This window comes from Molothrus ater, chromosome 1 (genome assembly GCF_012460135.2).
Source record: "Molothrus ater isolate BHLD 08-10-18 breed brown headed cowbird chromosome 1, BPBGC_Mater_1.1, whole genome shotgun sequence".
Lineage (NCBI taxonomy): Eukaryota > Metazoa > Chordata > Aves > Passeriformes > Icteridae > Molothrus > Molothrus ater.
In genome coordinates this window covers 113,187,359-113,205,938 of record NC_050478.2, presented here as the reverse complement: position 1 = coordinate 113,205,938, position 18,580 = coordinate 113,187,359, and the positions used below count along the sequence as shown (strand labels likewise).

The 18,580-nt window shown below is 36.1% G+C and overlaps 1 protein-coding gene across 2 annotated transcripts in view; it reads left to right on the top strand.

Annotated features, from left to right (window-relative positions):
* Positions 1–10,344, top strand: part of ALKAL1 (ALK and LTK ligand 1) — a 36,211-nt gene extending 25,867 nt beyond the window's left edge. The window contains exons 3-6 of one of the 2 annotated variants that reach the window (XM_036379125.2): positions 529–582; positions 4,409–4,489; positions 6,739–6,815; positions 9,670–10,344. In XM_036379125.2, coding sequence (XP_036235018.1) covers positions 529–582; positions 4,409–4,489; positions 6,739–6,803 — 200 coding nt within the window. In that variant the 3' untranslated portion in view covers positions 6,804–6,815; positions 9,670–10,344. The remainder of the gene's footprint in view (positions 1–528; positions 583–4,408; positions 4,490–6,738; positions 6,816–9,669) is intronic. The other variant, XM_036379127.2, reaches the window with a different exon arrangement.
* Positions 10,345–18,580: the final 8,236 nt, after the last annotated feature.

Below are 18,580 nucleotides of genomic sequence, written 5' to 3'. Positions count from 1 at the left end.
GAATATTTTAAAATTCACAGCACTTTTCACAGGAGATGAGGACCATTTTATTACTAATATTGCAATAAAAATATGCATGGCCCATGTCTATTTTAGGTGATTTGTAGGAGAATTTTCTCTTCAGGCACTTGTTATTTCAAAATCAATAAAGTAATTAGTTTTTATTTATCTATGGATTTTACATAATTTATTCAGGTACTTAAATACTTGTAAGTGTGATAATTTATATTATTTGCAGTCTTTCTATGCTTACAGCCCCGCTCAGACCTAAGATGTGCAGAAATCTGTGTCAGAAAATGATTGTGTGTCATAGGATGACCACTTAGTATTCATCTGGGAATTACCTGAAATACTTCACAATGTTGTTTACATGCCCACACCCCCCACCACTATGAAAATTAATGCTATAATTAATTTGAGAATCTGTTTGGTCTCTGTACATCAGACATCTTGGCATATTATGCTCTCAGAGCTTTTATTGTAATTCCTAGGCTACATAAATGTAATTTTGTTTTCTTCTCTCCTCAGAAATTTTTCCAAGAGATTCCAGTCTAAAAGACAAGTTCATAAAACATTTTACAGGTAAGGCAGCTGCTTGTGTTTTCCCACATGGGCATATTCTATGTAGCTACAAATGTCACACAACTAATTTTTTTGAGGCTCAACACCAAATTAACATTTCTGAAGTTAAATGAGCATATTTTAGAAGTATAAAGTTTTGAACAATTCTAGTTTCAATGAATAATCAAATGAACTATCTGGTCTAAAATAAGTTTCAAAATGTGGTAAGTTAAAACATAATTTAAAATTCATTGTTTAACTTTTATCCTCCTATTGTGCTTTCCATATTTATTTTCACATTCACTAATTTCCGAACTTCTCATTGGCCTGCACATATTTTTAATAAACAGACCTTTGTGGCCAAGTAAGTTTTTACCAAATCAGGGAAGATTTTTGCATCTTTCTCATGATGTCTACGTGTGGATACTTATTTTAATAGTGGAAACAGATAGAACAAGGAAGAATTAAATTAGTGTAAATGAAATATAAAAAATAACTTGCTGTTTCAAGTATGAAAGCTTATGATGATTACAACCAAGTACTTGAAAACTGAGGTGGAGTTGTATAATGCACTTAACTTTGGGACTGTATTGTAACTACTGAGAAAAATATAGTACCCTTTGAATACATGCAATACAAGTTGCCAATGACAAGGTGCTTGCACTGATTCTTTGCTCTCCAGTTCCAGCTTTCTGTAACTCAGAAAAGTGAAGGTCTCAAAGTGTGATACTGCAAATATTGTGGTGATTTTCGGGTTTATTTGAAGTATTGAAACTAAAAGCTAGAGATATAGTTGGACATTGGAGCATGGAAAAGAGAATTGGAAATAATTACGCATTTCCTCATTGCTGGAAATTTCAGGCAGTGCTTGACAAGAAAGGAAGGTATTTGTTGTCTCTTTTGCATGGGGGAAGTGTATTCCAACCCTTGGGATAAGCACAACTTTAAGGATCTTTCTGCCAATGTCTCACTGCAACCCAACAGAATCTACAGGAAATGTGCCAGAGCCAGCTGGCCCTTCATCCTTGCAGTAAACAAGAGGAATTGTGAACCTGATCATTTTCAGCCCATATGAGAAAGAAATTAACATAAAGCTTCAAACTCTGCTATGCTATGTGACAGAGGAACACTGAATATTCCTCTCCTGGGAAGGTCAGAAAAGAGAGATTTGTTTATGTTAGTACTTAATCCATTTCCTTTTCATTTTTAGCTTTGGAAACTCCTCAGCTACCATAAAAAGCTCAACATAAGAATCTGGGGAAGCTAAGTAATGAATACAGATTGAGTTTCATTACTCAAAACCAGGGAAAAACAGCCACGAGTTCTACAGGAGTTATTGTGAGAGTGGTAAATCATAGAAGAGAAAAAGAGAAAAGAACTAGTTCAAAGCATGTCTCTGGACCCATTCATTAAATTAATAGTCCTTTTCTGCATGAATTTAATTTAATTGCCATCAAAATTGCTGAAATTCCTTGAGTAAGATTAGTTGGAATGAATGAGGAAAGCAGGATCATTCCAAAATACTGAAAGTTTATTTGTTGGCTACAAATTTCTGCCTACAGTTAGTTTCTTTCTTTCTTTTTCTTTCTTTTTCTTTCCTTTTCTTTTCTTTCTTTTCTATCTATCTATCTATCTATCTATCTATCTATCTATCTATCTATCTATCTATCTATCTATCTCCTTTTCTCTCTCATTCTCTCTCTCTCTCTCTCTTTTCCTCTCTTTCTTTCACTCTTTTTTTAATATATTCTAAGATCTTCAGTGGCGGAGTTTTCTGCCTGTTGTTGTTTTATATTTTATTTTATTTTTCATAGTTTTATTAGATCCTGTAATACATAGTCATTTTCTTAAAATACAGTGGAACTTTGGTTTTTTTATTCTGTTCCAATCATAATCTTCTAGCAGCCTTCATTAATTAAACTGTTTGATTACAGTCCTTACTAGTTCAGAATTAGAACATCCTAAACTAATGAAGATGTAAAAAAAAAAAAAAAAAAGAGAGAAGCTGAAATCAATATTATCTTTATAGTACATTATCTTTACAGTTTCAGGGTTAAGAAAATTATTGCACACTTCTCATATGCCAGGAATAATAGACACATTTTAAAGCCAAATAAGAACCATATGTAACAGTCCTTGACTATAGGAAAAATCATAAATAATCTTGTGAGTCATAAAGTAATCTATCAATTTAACTTGGGAAGCCAGCTGACACAGATTGTTTTGTAAGGCACAGTAAAATTAACATCCTATTTTTGATGACAGGGAAGAGAGCTGGAAAACCATATATTATCTGAAGGGACATGGAATTTATTTAGTGACAAAAGCCAGTGTTGTCTCCATATATGCTGGAAAATTTCAAATTACATACTTCTCCTTGAGCCTAATAACTCACTCAGATAAAAAAAAATGGCAACAATATTCCAGTTCAGACTTGCAAAGGCTGCTCTTCCAGTTTGTTGAAAAGCTTCTTTGTGGCTGAAAAAATCTACTGAAATCCATGTACTACTGTAAAATAAATCCAATCTTCAAGTATGTTCACTGTCATAGGGAGGAATCTTCTCTGGAGCTCATGGTGGTTTGGCTTCACTACCCAGAGAGAATTAGATTGATATATTTTACCAGGCCCATAAACCATCTTTCAAGTTACGAAACAAGTATTTTTTTTTTCCCAGAAATGTTTCCTGGTTTCCTCTGAAAGGAATGCTGGCCAACAAAGTCTGCTTCATGTGAATCATTTCGTAGCATTGCTTGAAGCAAGCTATTCTTATTTAGGGTTCCTACTTGTACTAAATTTGCATTTAAATTTAGCCCTATTCACTTAATGTTGGTTTATGTCAATGTTTTCTGTCCAAACCACAGGATACTCATCCTCAGCTGTCAGTTACAGTCTTGCTAAGCAGGTTACAGGTTGCAAGTATTATGTTTTTGTTCTCCTTGAATGTCACCAGTAATACTTTCTGGGGCCATCAGCAATTTTGGAAGGGATCTTTGGCAACTTGTTACAGTTCAGACATGTTTTATAGAAAAATAGACCCATAGAATGGTGTGGGTTGTAAGGAACTTTAAAGATCATCCAGTTCCAACCCCCTGGCCATAAGCAGGGACACTTTTTTATCAAATATTAATGTAAACAGATGGCACTGTATATCCAAAGAAGAGAGCAGCACACTATACCCTGGACATGCAGGGATTTGCCTTGCCAAAGATGAAACATATCCTGCATTCTGCACATTGTATGCTTTTTTACTAGGATTATTTTAACAGGAGATCAGGTTCCTAGATGTTATTCAGCTGTCATTTTTTTTTCCTTCAACACCCACACTGTATATTAAGAATTTTATAAACCATCTATGTGCAAATTAAAAGCATTAGTACATGAAAGTACTTCATCTTTCCAGGGGTTAGAAACTCATATTTGGTTAAAATGTTGCTTTTATTTATCTTTACAAATAGTATCCTCAGTCCAGGTGCATTAGACTACAGACAACTATTGAACAAAGTAAATTCTACTGTAATTGTCATTCTGCTTTTCACCATATAAGAAATTTAACTGCTAATTTTGAATTACTGGAATTTCAAGGCTAAACCAGCCAGTCATTTTATGTGTCATTTTTCTGGCTTTTATATCATGAACATAAAGGCACAGCAAAAGAATTTCTTTGTGTTATTTCACTAGCATTATTATACTTCTGTTGCATCATAGTTGTTTAAGATATAGTAAAAGACTAATTCAGTCTTAGCCAAGAAATAAATGAACTTAATGCTATGTGTTGCTGTCATCCATTGAAGCTGCAGAGCAGTGACACTGAGAGCTTGTTGTTAACTCCTCCTTACTTTCAAACAGGGCCAGTCACATTTTCCTCAGAGTGTAGCAAGCACTTTCATCGACTGTATCACAACACAAGGGACTGCTCAACACCAACCTGTAAGTAGCAAAGTACTTTTTAATGCTAGCTGTGATACTTGCTTGAAAGCAGCACACTTTTTCTATTACGTATTTGATGTCCTAGTCCTTTTTTAACAGTTACTCTTTAGCACTACATTAAAAAACATACCCAAGGTCTTCTAATATATAAAGATTTCCTGTTAATGCACTTGCTGTCAGCTGAACATCATGGAGTTCCTTCAAAGCGATGCTGAAATAAATGAAACCAAAACCACACTGAAAAAAATCAGTAGGGCATGCTTATGCAGAAGGCAGATATTCTCCTTCTTGCTCTCTTTAGCTTTCCTTGTGCAAGATAAAATCTGAACCATTCTTTACCTTCTATTAATGCTTGACAGTAGAGTTATATCTTTGGGGTTTAGTATATTTCAGCTTGTGAGTATAATTTTCTATTATATGCCCATTGTTAAACAACAGAAAATCATTTGATTCATCACTTTGTTTTGATACTTTCAGTTCTTATCAAGCAAACTTCCTCTCTGAGACTGCAGAAGCTTTGCTTTAACACAGCCTGAATATAGTTTTGTCAGAGACACTGAAAAATAGAAATGTTCTTGGATAAAGTGGATAAAAAGCAAACAAAAACCCCAAACCAAAATAGAAATTCCTTAAATAGAAGTTACTTCAGCATTCTCTAGTGCAATGGACAATTCAATTCAAGTCAGTGGAAAAGAAGGAGTGTGTTTTAATTAGAGAAGGTGAACCTCATTAAGGATGTGTAAGCACAAACTGTGGGCAAAGTTTGGTGCTTTGGAAGCTTTTCAGGGTTTAACATGAAAAAGCAATGGGACCTTCTGGCTGCATCACTTAGAAGCACAGTTTGTGAGCAGCTGAGGTGCTCTCTCACCATAGGTCAGCACATCAGAGGATTTAGTGTTTGAAAGGGGATGGAGCAGCCCTCATCTCCATTTGATTTTATGCTTATTAGAAGCTGGAATGTAGGAATCCATGGCTTATCCTCAAAAGAAACACATGCAGCTTTCTAAGCAGACACAGGAGTACGCAAGGCATATTTCTATTACATGCTGTGCAACAAAAATACCATGTTGTATGCCTTGACACATGGATCCAGAGCATGTGAATATTATTTGGACTCTTATGTATTGCCTGAGTGTTTCACTTTATTTCTCCAGAAAAAGAGTAATATTATTTTTCTTCTAATTAAATAGCTTTTCTTAAAGTTAAAAACAAGACTGTGATTTTTAATGGTATTAAGAACTTATAGTTCTTAATTCTTATAGCTGAACTTTTAGTTCAACTATCAAAGCAAATTGTAAAATTAAAAGCAGAGTTTTTGTTCCCCCTCACATCAAGCAAACCCAAAGCAGACAATGAGTTAAATTCACCTGAAATGTTCTGTTCTAAAAAGGAGAGCTAAATCTTCAGGTTTGTCTTCACCTTATCTATCATTCAGGCTGATCCTAGCCAAGATCTTTCCCTGTGCCTTTAGAGGGGTTTGATATTTTCTGTCAGGGACACCTTAGTCATCATGGGATGTCTGAGGATGAGTTATTTCCTCTCGTTCTGACACGGTTATAATTGTACGAATATTTTCTGAGGAACTGAAACCCAGATAGCAATCACTTTCTTGCTGTTTGGCACAATTTATATTAAGTTTCATTAAAATACATATCAAGCAAGAGAAGCATCTATGTATTTGTTGTTAGCAAATACCAGAAAGGATAGCAGTAGTGACTCAGGATCCACTTGAACCAAGTGGTCATTTGAACCAAGGGCACACACAGGGGAAGTGGTAGGTTAGTATCTTAGTCTGATGATTAGGAGATGTACTTAAATGTGGAAAATATGGAATTAAATCAATATTAATAAGAAATGCAACAATAAAATGTTTGAAGCAGCCTGACTTCTGACTATGTTATAGTGATAGTTACAATAGCCTCCAAGTTAATGAGTTAAATTCCTGGTCTTCCACATCCTAGTAGAAAACTTCCTGAAATTTAAAACTTCCTGGTTGAAATTTAAAGCTTCCTGGTTGAAATTTAATTCCTTGCATCCCTTGTACTGTTCCTCTAGAGCACTGTTTATGCTAAGGTACAATCTAATATTGCATCTTGCACAGATAATTTCATGAATTTCCATCAGATAACAGTTTCACTGTGTAGAGTGTCTGAAATTCAGGTACACACTTTACATTTAATTTTATGCAGGTTTTTGAGGGTATCTGGCAACTGAGATTCATTATTGCTGTGGGTAATTCTGTTTTATAGATTACAAAAGGTGTGCAAGATTGCTAACAAGATTAGCAATGAGCCCTTTGTGTACACAGTCCTAGGATGTTTGCTATGTAAGTATTTTCCCCACTCATTTTCTTATTTGTTGAATGGTCTAGTGGTTTACTTCACATTTATACCTTGTTATCAGGTGTGCATAAAAAAATGTGGTATTATCAGAGTGTATCAACATGCAGCTTTGGCTTTGCAGAACTGACTGGCTCCTCCTGGAAATACATAGAAGCATAAATACCTCTGGCAAGCCCTGGTGTAATTTTCTGCAAGTCACTTGTGGCACTGCAGTCCATAGTTATGCACTGGGTGGCCTCTTACTGTTCAAAATTTCAAGGAGTCTGCTTGGTGAAAGAAAATGCCCAAGGAAATCATCAGCACATTTATTTCAGGCCATTCTTCAGAGAACTTTGTTGTTAATCCATGGAAAAAAGCAGAATGTTTTGGTCTCAGGTCTACCACTGCAATCTTCATAGATCACCTATCACTTAATTCATTTCTGGGACCCCTTTTCATTCCCATATAGTCTTCTGAGAATTTCTGAAAAGTTAATAACCACTACATGGTGATGGAAGGAAACTGAACATAAAGATGTGGAAAGCTAAAGGTTTCACTAAGTAGTCTGAGGAAGAAACCAGTCCATTCTTGTTTATGAATAGCATGTCAAATGTTAATTACACAGCATTGTCACTGGTAAAAGTAACATCTCTAAGTGAGTTGTTTTCTCCTGTTGTTTGAATAATAATAAGATAGTTATAATTTCAAAGATTAATTGTAAATACACACTCTGGTTGTTATTATTAACCACTAAAATGTATAATATCAGTGAATTTTATTTATTTACATTTCTTTAAAGATAGTTTCCTTTCACCACCTCCTCCTGACAAATACTGCAAGCTTGGAGCTTGGGGGAGTTGTGTATGTCACTTCTTCCTGCATCAAGACTTCAATTCATACTAATCAAGAATAAGAAAAGAAGAGTAGGATATGAGTCAGTGTTAGCTGATTTGATTTCTCAGTGGAGGTGGGATTCATTTTGGTGGCTGTGCTTTAAAGAATATGGCAATATTTCAGTTCTGAGAAGAAATGACATCATTTCTTTCTCTTCCTTTCTTCTTCATATTTTTCAGTCTCTTTGGCCTCTTGATTTCCAGGTGTTGCAGATGGTTTTGAATATAGCAAGGACAGCAAACTAGAGACTGATTAGGCATCTCATTACTTTGCCTGTATCTCCTTTTCATGACTCAAGGCAGGAATCCTTTCCTGAATGCCCTCTTAAAAAAAAAAAAAAAAAATTGGAGGGGGGGTACTTAAATTTCTGTTTGTTTATTAGTATCCTCTTTTAAATCTCAGCTTGTTCAAACATCCTACCACTCTCTTACTTTCTGCAGTTTTACCTTTTTAGTCTCTGTTTTTCCTTTACCTGTATCCATTTACATCTCTGGATTCACGTATCAGGGCTTTCAGAAAGATTTCTGGTGTTCCAAATTTCTTTTTTCTTTTAAGAGAATGAGTCAAAGATCTGCCTACATATCCACAGTACAGAAGCATCTATCTCATCCTATTTCCATCTTTAAAACACAAAAGGATCAAAAGTTGCTATGATTTGCAAAGCCAGGTGTTTTAATTTGCCTGCCAAAAATACATTCAAAGACATGAAAAATAGGGAAGAAAGGTTTTAAATGGTAAGCATTGCTAGCAGCTCATGTGCACTGCATTCACTTAAAGTTGTATCTAGGCTGGCTTTCTCTCTACTGTGTTAAAAACAGAGAAAATATTATAGGAAAAAGTATAGCCATGGTCTGAGTGTTTCCCAGCTGTCTCTGTGCTCCCTCAGCCCATTCCTCCACTAAGTACAGCAGATAGTTTCCATCATAAATAAGACATTCTCAGATCTTCATGTTTACTCATATCCACTGATTCTTGGAATGGAAACATTTTCTTGAGAAGGGTGAAGAGTGGCAGGAGTTGCTCTCTCTTCCCTGTTAGTAGGGAGTGCAAAAAAGGAGTTACATATGTTCATCCCTCAATCACATTGCTTTTCTAACATGATTCTCTGATTGCTTCTGCTTCATCTTTCCACACAAGGGATCTGTTTTCCTCACCACCCTCACACACACTAGTGTAGAGAGGACATGGCCATAGATCCTGTTGCCTGTAAGAAAATTTGTCTTCACTTTAACATCTGACAGATGTTGGAGACTCTTGGTTGCCTTGAAGAAGGAGGCTGAGGCTCTCTTACTTGAAGAACTGACAGCTATTTTTAAGCCTTTTCCTGCCAGTACTAAAATAGGCTGCCTTTTCCTCATTAAAAAAAAAGAGCTGCAGTGCTATTATGCAAATATTTTCCTTCCTCATCTGTAAATATCCGGCTATACAGAGAAGACTTGGTCTTTTCCTCCTCGAAATGAACTTTTGCTTGGGGAAAGCCAGTTGTTTGCCCGCGGATCTGGTCGCGCAAGCCGTGGCGGGATGTTTCAGCACCATGGAGAGGCGCCGCACCCCGGGCAGCCGCTGGGGTGGCTCCGGGACCGGGATACCGGGCACACGCTGCCCTTACAGCCCTTAGAGGTTTGGGTGGATTCGTTTTCACTTCCTGAGTCAGATCCCAGCAAATGGAAGTAAAGCATTTAATGAAACCCAGAATGCAGAACTGCACCTGGCTGCAGGTAGCTTCCCTGCAAGGTGCAGCAGTGCAGACCTCTGTGTGTTAAACCTCTTGGCACTGGCACTGAAGATTTGCCCCGGCAAAACTCATTAGTGTTCACAGGAGGGCAAGAACCACTGGCATTTGAAGTTAATCTTATGATTTATGCAACCCACAGGAAACTGTGGTTTATGAACAGAATTTTGCTAAGCAATCTGCTTCTCTGGTTTGAAACTAGCTATAAAATGGCATGTCCTTTTCTCTTGCAGACTTTCTACCAAGGAGAGAATTCTGATTTGCCAAGAAAGTGCCTTGAAATCTTCAAAAATGGAGAAGACATCTTTTATCTTTTTGATTTACAATGTTTTGTTACTAGATGCATTTTATTTTCATATATTTGTCCGACATTCCATATTTGTGTGAAACGTTATTTTATTTTGTAAATTTGTTGCCTATAGCTCAGACAAGCCAATTATTTAAATACATTGTATATGAAGAATACTAATGATGTACTGATTAAATGTTATAACCGTATGCAGGGAGTTGGTAAAATTTTGCTGTTTCTCTTGTTCCGTTGTATTGACATCGTTCTGCTCAGGCTCTTACTCTCATTATTTGCACTAACTTGAAATGCAGAAGTCTGTGTAACTGAAATCTGAATAAGCTGTAAGTGGGGAAGTTTTACTTGCCATGGAAGATATTTTATATTATGAAGCTTTGTTAATATATACATATATATTATTGTGCATCAGAAAAAAATTTGCTCAGAAATGCACCTTGCTTTCAGGAACATTTGTATGACTATTCTGGATTTTCATCAGTTACATTTGTACCGGCACTTATGGAAAGAGTTGCAAATAATGTAAATATAAAGACTGGAAAACTGCAATGCAGTTTTGGTGGAATAAAGAACATAAAAATAAACTATTTTACAGGAGGGATTATTTAAGTATGTCAAGAGGTCACTTATTTAATATATATATTTATTCTACTGGTGAACTTGAAATAATCCTTCACCGAGAACTTCAAACTTGTGGGTTTAGTATTTTACAGCATTTCATTTTCATGAGGTAAATTTTTTTCAGCCATTTATTCTTCAGTTGAACAAGGTGTGAACAAAAGTGCATCATGTACCTAGTGTGAACAACAGAAAACATCTTCAAGTATGCAAAGAGGGTAATAAAAAAGTCTAACAGGAGAAAAAATGTTTTAAAGTATAATACCACAAATCCAAGGGGTATAATGAATGAATTTTGCTGGTGATACATCAGTCTTAAATAAGACTGTGTCTCCAGGGCACAACTGCTACATATTTTTTATTTAAAATCTGATCGTATTGGTCATATTTGCTGTCCATTTGCTATCTCATCTCTTTTATTTCAAGTTCATGTGATTGCTTTACAAAGAATCTAGTATCCAGTGGGGTTTTACAGTCAGATCCAGAGTAATTGACAACACACATTGATTGCTATGCTCAAATCACAATTCTTGAGATTAATTGACCATTCAAGATAATCCCTTCAGATTAAATATTATCTCTACCCTTTCCCTCACTGTGGGCTTCATGAGCCCCTTAGCTTCTAGGCCCAGCACTCTTCCCACTACAGAATAGTAGGAAAACTTTGCCCTGGAATTTTTTGCCCTCACCAAATAGCAAAGGGTTGCCTTGTTATCCAAAGGGATTTTCTTCCTGCTTTTGATATGTTCAGTGTATTACTGCACCAAAGCAGTGCAGTGTCCTGTGATGCTCTATGCAGTCCAACCTCAACTTTTAGAAGTACTCCATCTATAGTCCCAGCTAGGAGGTTGTCCTGTCCTCTTTGTGATTAACTGGACTGGTTTTCTAACTTTCTGCAATCATATTCTTTTGGTAAGAGCAAAGTTTTCAAGTCTCCTTCTAATCCATCTTGAAAGCAATACTCATACTGAAAATGCCAGTGGTTTGAATGGTGAGAAGGATATCTTTGGATCTCTGTGGGTAACATACTTCATAGAAGGATTATTGGCCAAAACACTTCAGTGGGAGGACAAAGGATGAGACTCAGAACAGACAATCAGTCTCCAAGAAAAGCATTTGTCTTTAGTCTCACTTTGATTTTTCCACTCTGGTTTGCTAGCTTCTCAGTCTAAAAAAGGTTTCTCCTTTCTTTCCTCAAGGAATTGAAAAGAATTCAAGTATTTGTGTTTTTTTTTTCTGAAAATTCCTTTTTGTGATATCTAAATTCCAATGAGAAGACCTAATTGGGATTATTTAATAAAATTTTTGAGCTCAAATCTAATGTGCTAAATCAAGAGCTTCACCTTTGAAAAAATAAAGAAATCTTACTTCTATTGAGTTGAAAAGTTATCAAGTCCCTATCTTAGAGAAGATCCACAGATGTTACAAAGATGCAAAACAGAGATTAGTATGACAAGTTTAAATATTTATGAGGGAAAAAAAGAAATCATGAAATGATTAAAGGGATAAACCCCCATAAGTTTCCCAGAAGTCAAATGGCTTAGATTTATTATTTTTTTCTGGAAAAAAATTATTCTTTGAGACATTTGTGGCATGGATCCCTTCTTTCTGTTTGGCCCCTTTTTGATGCTCAGCATGTTTTAAGTAGCTGGAAATACACCCAACTTTTTCGCACCGCCCATCTACACATTTGTTTGTCACTATACTCTATCATGATTTTTAGATGCAGGGATGCTAAAGTTAGTAGCACAAAAACCATGAAGTAGCATAAGACAGTCACTTTCCTGTTTAACCTGAAATGGAAATTGTAAGATCTGCTAATGATCCTACATTTTAGGAATCAAGTCTACAGGATGGTTTTTGGAAACACAGTAAAGAAGCAAATGCCACAGAAGCCGAGATGATATACTCAAGTAAATTGCAGTTTTGTCAAGTTTTCACATGACCGTTTTCTCTTCCAGATTTTTTTTTCATTTTTCCTCATGAAATTAAATAAAAATATTTTGGCTTCAGAAATACTTCTGATTATGGCTTTTCCCATTACTGTGTTGTCCTTGCATGCTCAAAATTTTTTGTCTAATTTTTATCCTGTTGGAGAATATTGGATAGCGACAGACCCAGCATCTATAGTAGTTCCTCAACCCAATTTTTCACTCTGCTAAACTGTTCACCTTTTTCAAACAATTTCATTGCTCCAGACTTCTGAATTACTAAAGAAAACCACTGTCAGCAAATACTATTGTTGATCTGGCATATTGAAGAGAGAAGGCCAACAGCATAAGGCCAACAGCAATTTAACCTGGATCTGTGTCAATGGAGACTGCAACCCAAAGTTCAATTTTTTGTCTTTGTTGCTGAGACCTTCTTAATTTTTTATCAAAACACTGAAAAAGTTTTCCTAGTCTGTGCTCTGAGTGCTATTCAAATGCAAGACAGAGACCCTATTCTCATCTCAGAGAGGTTAAAGACACAGTAAAACAGTGTGAGGAAATTGTACATGAAAACAAGGAACTTTTCTTGATCAGTGAGGTGGAAAATTACTCCACTGTCAGCTGTCTAAATGCATCACTTGGAGATTTGACAGTAGAGGGCAAGACAGCCAAGTAGAGTTTTATAAGGAACTCTTCCTGTGATGAGGGCTTTCACTGTGGAGGGGCTTTTCTAAAATAAATAGAATAACCCAATGCTGCACACAGGAACCCACATAGGAAATAGGCGATGGTATGAACACCTTGTTGGTGTCAGAAACTGAAATTTTAGCATGGAATGAGGCATTAGTTTCAAAAATGGAAGACACAAAAATGAGAATAAGCAAAAATGTGGAAAAGTTTAACTGCAAGATTCAACTTGGACACATGCACTGGTCACCTGTTGTGAAGACCAGCAAAAGTGTTGGGAGAGTAACTGAGATGTAAAACAGCAAAATGAATATATCTTCAGATCATATTTAAAGTACTTTATTAATGGCTATGTTGGTTTTCAGCTGCAGGAGGAAATGGGTAAAGTTGAGACATTAGATAGATAAATACACTAGGCATAGGAGATGTAGAAATCCTACTTGCTTTAACATGACCAAAGAAACCAGCACCTCACGGACATTCTTTTCATCCCACCTGATCCTCCTTATCCACCATGGGATCTCTAATTCACCTGGGTCAGTAGCTTGTACTGGTCAGCAGAAGTAGAGATGCTGCTTATAGACCTGTCAGAGTTACCCAGCACAAGATGGTTTGGCATGAGAGACTCTGACCTGTGACAACTGGTCGGTGCAGAAGACCAGGATCAATAGCTGCCATGTGGGAAAGGAATAATCTGCCTGAAATATGTCCCACTGCTCTCACCATCCCATACTCAGGGGCTACTTGCACTAAACCTGAGCTGGGAAAGATAGCTATGGAAAAGCAAAGGAGTGGAACAAATAAAAAAAGTGAGGGTAGGCAGCACTTAGCACTCTGGAGGATGGGTTTGAATTCCCTAGGCTAATATTTGCTGCTTGTCTACATTTAATTTCTTTCCTCCTCCATCAGCCATACAATAGCTGAACTTTCCACCCAGTCTTACCTCCTCACTGTCTCTACGGATATGAAAGCCTTATCCTCTGCTCACAGACAGGTATTAAAAAATATGAAATCAAATATAAGCCATTATCATAAAAAGTCCACCAAAGAAAGAAAACAGTGCAAATAATCTGTGAAGCTTTCATGTAGCTTCACTGTAAGATGATAATTCTAAAATATTTTGACAGACAAATTTATAGCATGGTTTTTGCTTTTAGACCCAAGGACGAGTATTTTTTTCAACCATACCAGAATCACTTTACTATCCATGTAGATTGTTATTAATGTAATTACACTGCACAATGTAATGAGTGTAGTTAATTTATCTTTGGTTCTCATTTGTCCTTATCACTCCTGTAATTCTATAGAAGTACAGTAATTTTGCCCCTTGCTTTAGTAGTTGATTCATTTGCTTACTTGCAGTATCAAAAAATGTTTGTTCCCTCTTATATTTCTTCTAAAAAAATAGTCCTGTCATTGGAATTGCTGTCCATTTTTACATTGAGTATGGTAGTTTTTACATTTTTTCCATGAAGCAACCAGTTCAAGGAATAATTACTTACTCATTTACTACAAAAGAAACTGTTATATTTATTTGAAATATTCACTGATGGTCATGTGCTTCTACTTATGAAGCACATTTTGCAGCAGTCTGTTCTGTGCAATATGAATTCCATTTATGCCATTTGCCTCCCTTAGAACTCACTGTCTAAATAGTACATAAATATTTCTTATTTGTGTAACTGATATTTCTTTTCTAGTAACACTCACTTTAGATAGAGCTGAACAATAAATTTATGTTTTCATGGAAATATTTCACTTCCATATCTCAGAAAATGTTAGCTTGAAGCCCATAATTATATCTGTACATAATGTGTAATATGACTATTCTCATCTGTATTGCTTTGTGATTATCCAGATCAAATTTATTGTTTTCATTGTTTCCCTGTCATTCAGTATCTTAAGGTCTGGTAGGAATATTTTATAGGTCAGCTTTCATCTTTGGTACTCCAAGTAACTTGTTTTCATCAACAAAAGTACTTAAAATTGATCACTTTTTGATTGTGCTTTGTTAGAGGGAATTCTACAAAATAGAGGGAATATTTTGCATTTGGTTGTAAGAGAAGTCTAAGAAAGCAAACAAACTGCAGCCTTTCCTTTCATTTCCATTTTGAAACTTGTTTCTCCCCTGCCTTACCATGTTCTCCTTGCTTCAACTGGAAGATATGAGGATCTGTATAACTCACACATTCCTGAATGCAACTTTGAGTACTTAGGTAGTGCTATATGGAAATGTTCCTTAAACTTTTTGTGTCTCTAAACTTCTGCGAACTTGAGCTATTTAGGGCTTTCAGTGGGAGTAATTTCTCCTCACATGACCTCCACATCCTTACTGCCTTACCCATACAGAATCAATCACTAACTTTTTGGTGTAATTCTCTGTCTGAAAAGTCTACATGAAGATGTACTCCATAGGAGCTGACTGTGGACAAATGTCAGAATGATATTTTGAAAGTATAAAACCCTGAATAATTTCATTGTCAGATTGTGAGAGAGTCTTTTAATGGCAGTTTTTAAACATTTTTTATTAGGGGACTCAAATATGTTTATTAAATTATGGTAATTAAAATAGGTTAATCTAATAGGTTAATTCTGCAACTTAAAGAGGTCTCTCCCATTCATATACCCCAAAGAAAAGCAATAATTGACACTGATGACATCAGAAACTGAAATTTGCAAGATGGGGTAAAAGAGTTTTAAATGTTACCTGCTCCTGAAGAGTTCCTTCATCTTTCCCATACCCTGAGAATAACTTGTACTTCTGTTACATGAACTGTACAGCTTTCAGGGCACACTCACCAGGCTCATGGTTTATTTACAGCTGATAACCAGAGACTAAGTATAAAAAGGCTGCCTCTGAACCCTAGAGGTTTGAACACACCCAGTCACACCCAGACCCAGGGTACGCAGCAGACTGACACAGCACATAAACCAGCAGCTTATATTTTGTTCTCACTTGAACAACAGGAATGTGTTTTTAAGTTGTTCTGGGGCTGAATTCCTCTTGGCGAGACTGGATTTTGTCAGTTTATGGAGTTATAGTGCATTTTCCCAAATGAAATTAGTATATCCATGATACTTTTTGAATTCTAGCAGCCAGTCCATGCAGTCTCATGGCTGGAGGCTGACATCAAAGTGAGTGTCAGAGTTCTGAGGAAACTGCCTTGTTCTCCACTGTCTGATACCCTCAGGCCAGGATGGATAGCAGTTCCTCAAGCCCAATGCAAATCTAATGGAGAGTGTCAGAGTCATTGTCACTGCTTTGCTTTGAGAAAGCTTTGGATTGAGACTTCTTTTCAGTCATTTTTCATTAAGACTTGTTGACATCAAAAATAGAGACAATTTGAGAGAATTCTCTTTCCAGTTTTAGTTTTCATCCACATTCTATAATGACAAGAAATGCTGATCAGGTCATGCCATATCTTTTTGTCACAATTCTAATTTTTGGAGAAGCATCACAAGAAAACTTGAAGACTTAGTAGCACAATACAAAGCAGCATATTTCAGATATTGCTTTTAGTTTATTAGACTAGAACTGAACTAGAATCTTGTTAGACTCAAAAAGATCCTGGGGACCCCACAGCATGGTGAAGACTAATGTGCTTTGCAAGAGAAGTAATCTTTGTTTCCATGTGTATAAATTATTATTGGAAAGAATAGAGATGAATTCCAGACTGGCTTATGTTTGAAAGGAAGGAATGATTGCTAGAACTCCCAAAATTATATTATATGCCTTTAAATTTGTAAACAGAAATGAAATAGATACCAATGGAAAAACTCCTCTGAGTAAGTCAGGGAGGAGGAAAGAGACCCAAGTAAAATGGTCATGCAAATGAAAATAGCTCCTGGAAATGACTAAAGTACAAAATCTAAATAGAATCCATTCTGGAGGGAGAAATATAGGGCAAATTATACTTCAAAATGAGGGAGTTCAAGATAACATGAAAGAGTGACACAATGAACATGAAGCATGCAAATAGAAAATTTAGAGTGCACTTATTTCTACTGAAAAAAAAAAAGCTAAATAAGCAACACTAAGAGCTTTCAGAGATATCCAAGGCAATGGCAAATTCCCACATGGGAACTGTCGAAAACCTGCTGTCTCAGGTGTAAGCTTTGTAACATGCATCCTCTTTTGGTGAATAAAAAATTAACCTTTTGGTTTGCTTTTATTTTACTTTTGCATCATAGAATAGTGAACTATCTTATTATTTAATATTAGTAATACATATGATGGGAGGACAGGGAAGAGCAGAGAAAAAGGTGTATGATGTTTTCAGAGGACTCTCTAGTGGACTAGGGAGTGCATATTCCAAGGCTTCTTTCCAGTTGGTGCTCTGCCCAGAATAGAAAACCCTAAACCAGAACCACATTATGTGAAGCTGCTTCAATAAATCTGGCTTAAAGAAGTGTTTAAGTTTATTAAGACTTCACTGCCTAAAAGCTGCTTGGAATTATTGCTACAGCTGGGTTATAACATTCTCTCACTTGTCCAGTACTCTTTCCTCCATGGAAATCTCATAACTTATGTCTACTTCATCATGATGATTGATAGCTTTGAGCCAAAGGAGGCACATGTATGACAGTATTTTTGTCAAGTGGAATTTTTATTTTTAAATTAACATAAGGTCTAATAATAACTGGCAACATGATATTTGCAAAATATCTCAAAGAAGATGAAATCTAGTGAAAACTTCCACTAGAAGAAGCTGTCTGTACAGTAGATCTGTCATTCCTAAATAGAATTCCTGCCACTTGCTAACTAAAGTAATGCAATGGTAAGAAAAATCTTGGAGGTGACCTTGAGACTTGACTCACACTGTATAAGATTTAGCACTCCACTGATAAAAGTTAGATTAATTTGTTTTATGTTTTGACATCTAATCATATGGAAGAGGGGAACTGAAGACTAGGAAGAAAATGTTGAGACTTGCATGGGCATAGCAAAACCAGTAGCAGCACAGGTTTTAACTAAGATACTCTGATCCCACGTGTCTTGGAAAGTGCATTCTGGTTTTAAGCATCACAGTGCTTCTGTGGCTGTAGCCTTTGCTAAGAATTATATAGTCTTTACCTTTTTACCACCTGCCAGAGCAAACTTGAGTATGTAAACAAGCAGAGAAGTGCAGTTTGTTTTAAATCTCCAGGCTGAGAGTCTGGAGAAACAGATTAGAAGTGGGAGGAAAGCATGTCTATTCACTTCACTGCCTTGCAGTCTATGAGATCCTAACTGACAATGACTATATTCAGAGCCCAACATGAAATAAAGACTGTTCAGATTTTTTCCCCCAAACTCCTTTATCCATCTGAGTTTTACGTGCTTTATTGGGTGAATTCAATCTGCTTCTTTTTAAGGCAGTATGGGCTCTTTTCTCACTTTAATAAACTTTATAATTTCCTGTATCTCACTTTTATTTTGCTCTCTATGCTCTATATAATCTGCATTTTGCCTTTGTAGACAGATTGCAAACAGCTGACAGGCTGATCTGCAATGAACTGCCGATGACAACTCATCATTAATTGGGAGAGCTGTTGAAAAGGGGCTCCACATCAACTAATGCTTTTAAAGCTAATTAAATATTTTTGATTTATGATTTGGAACTA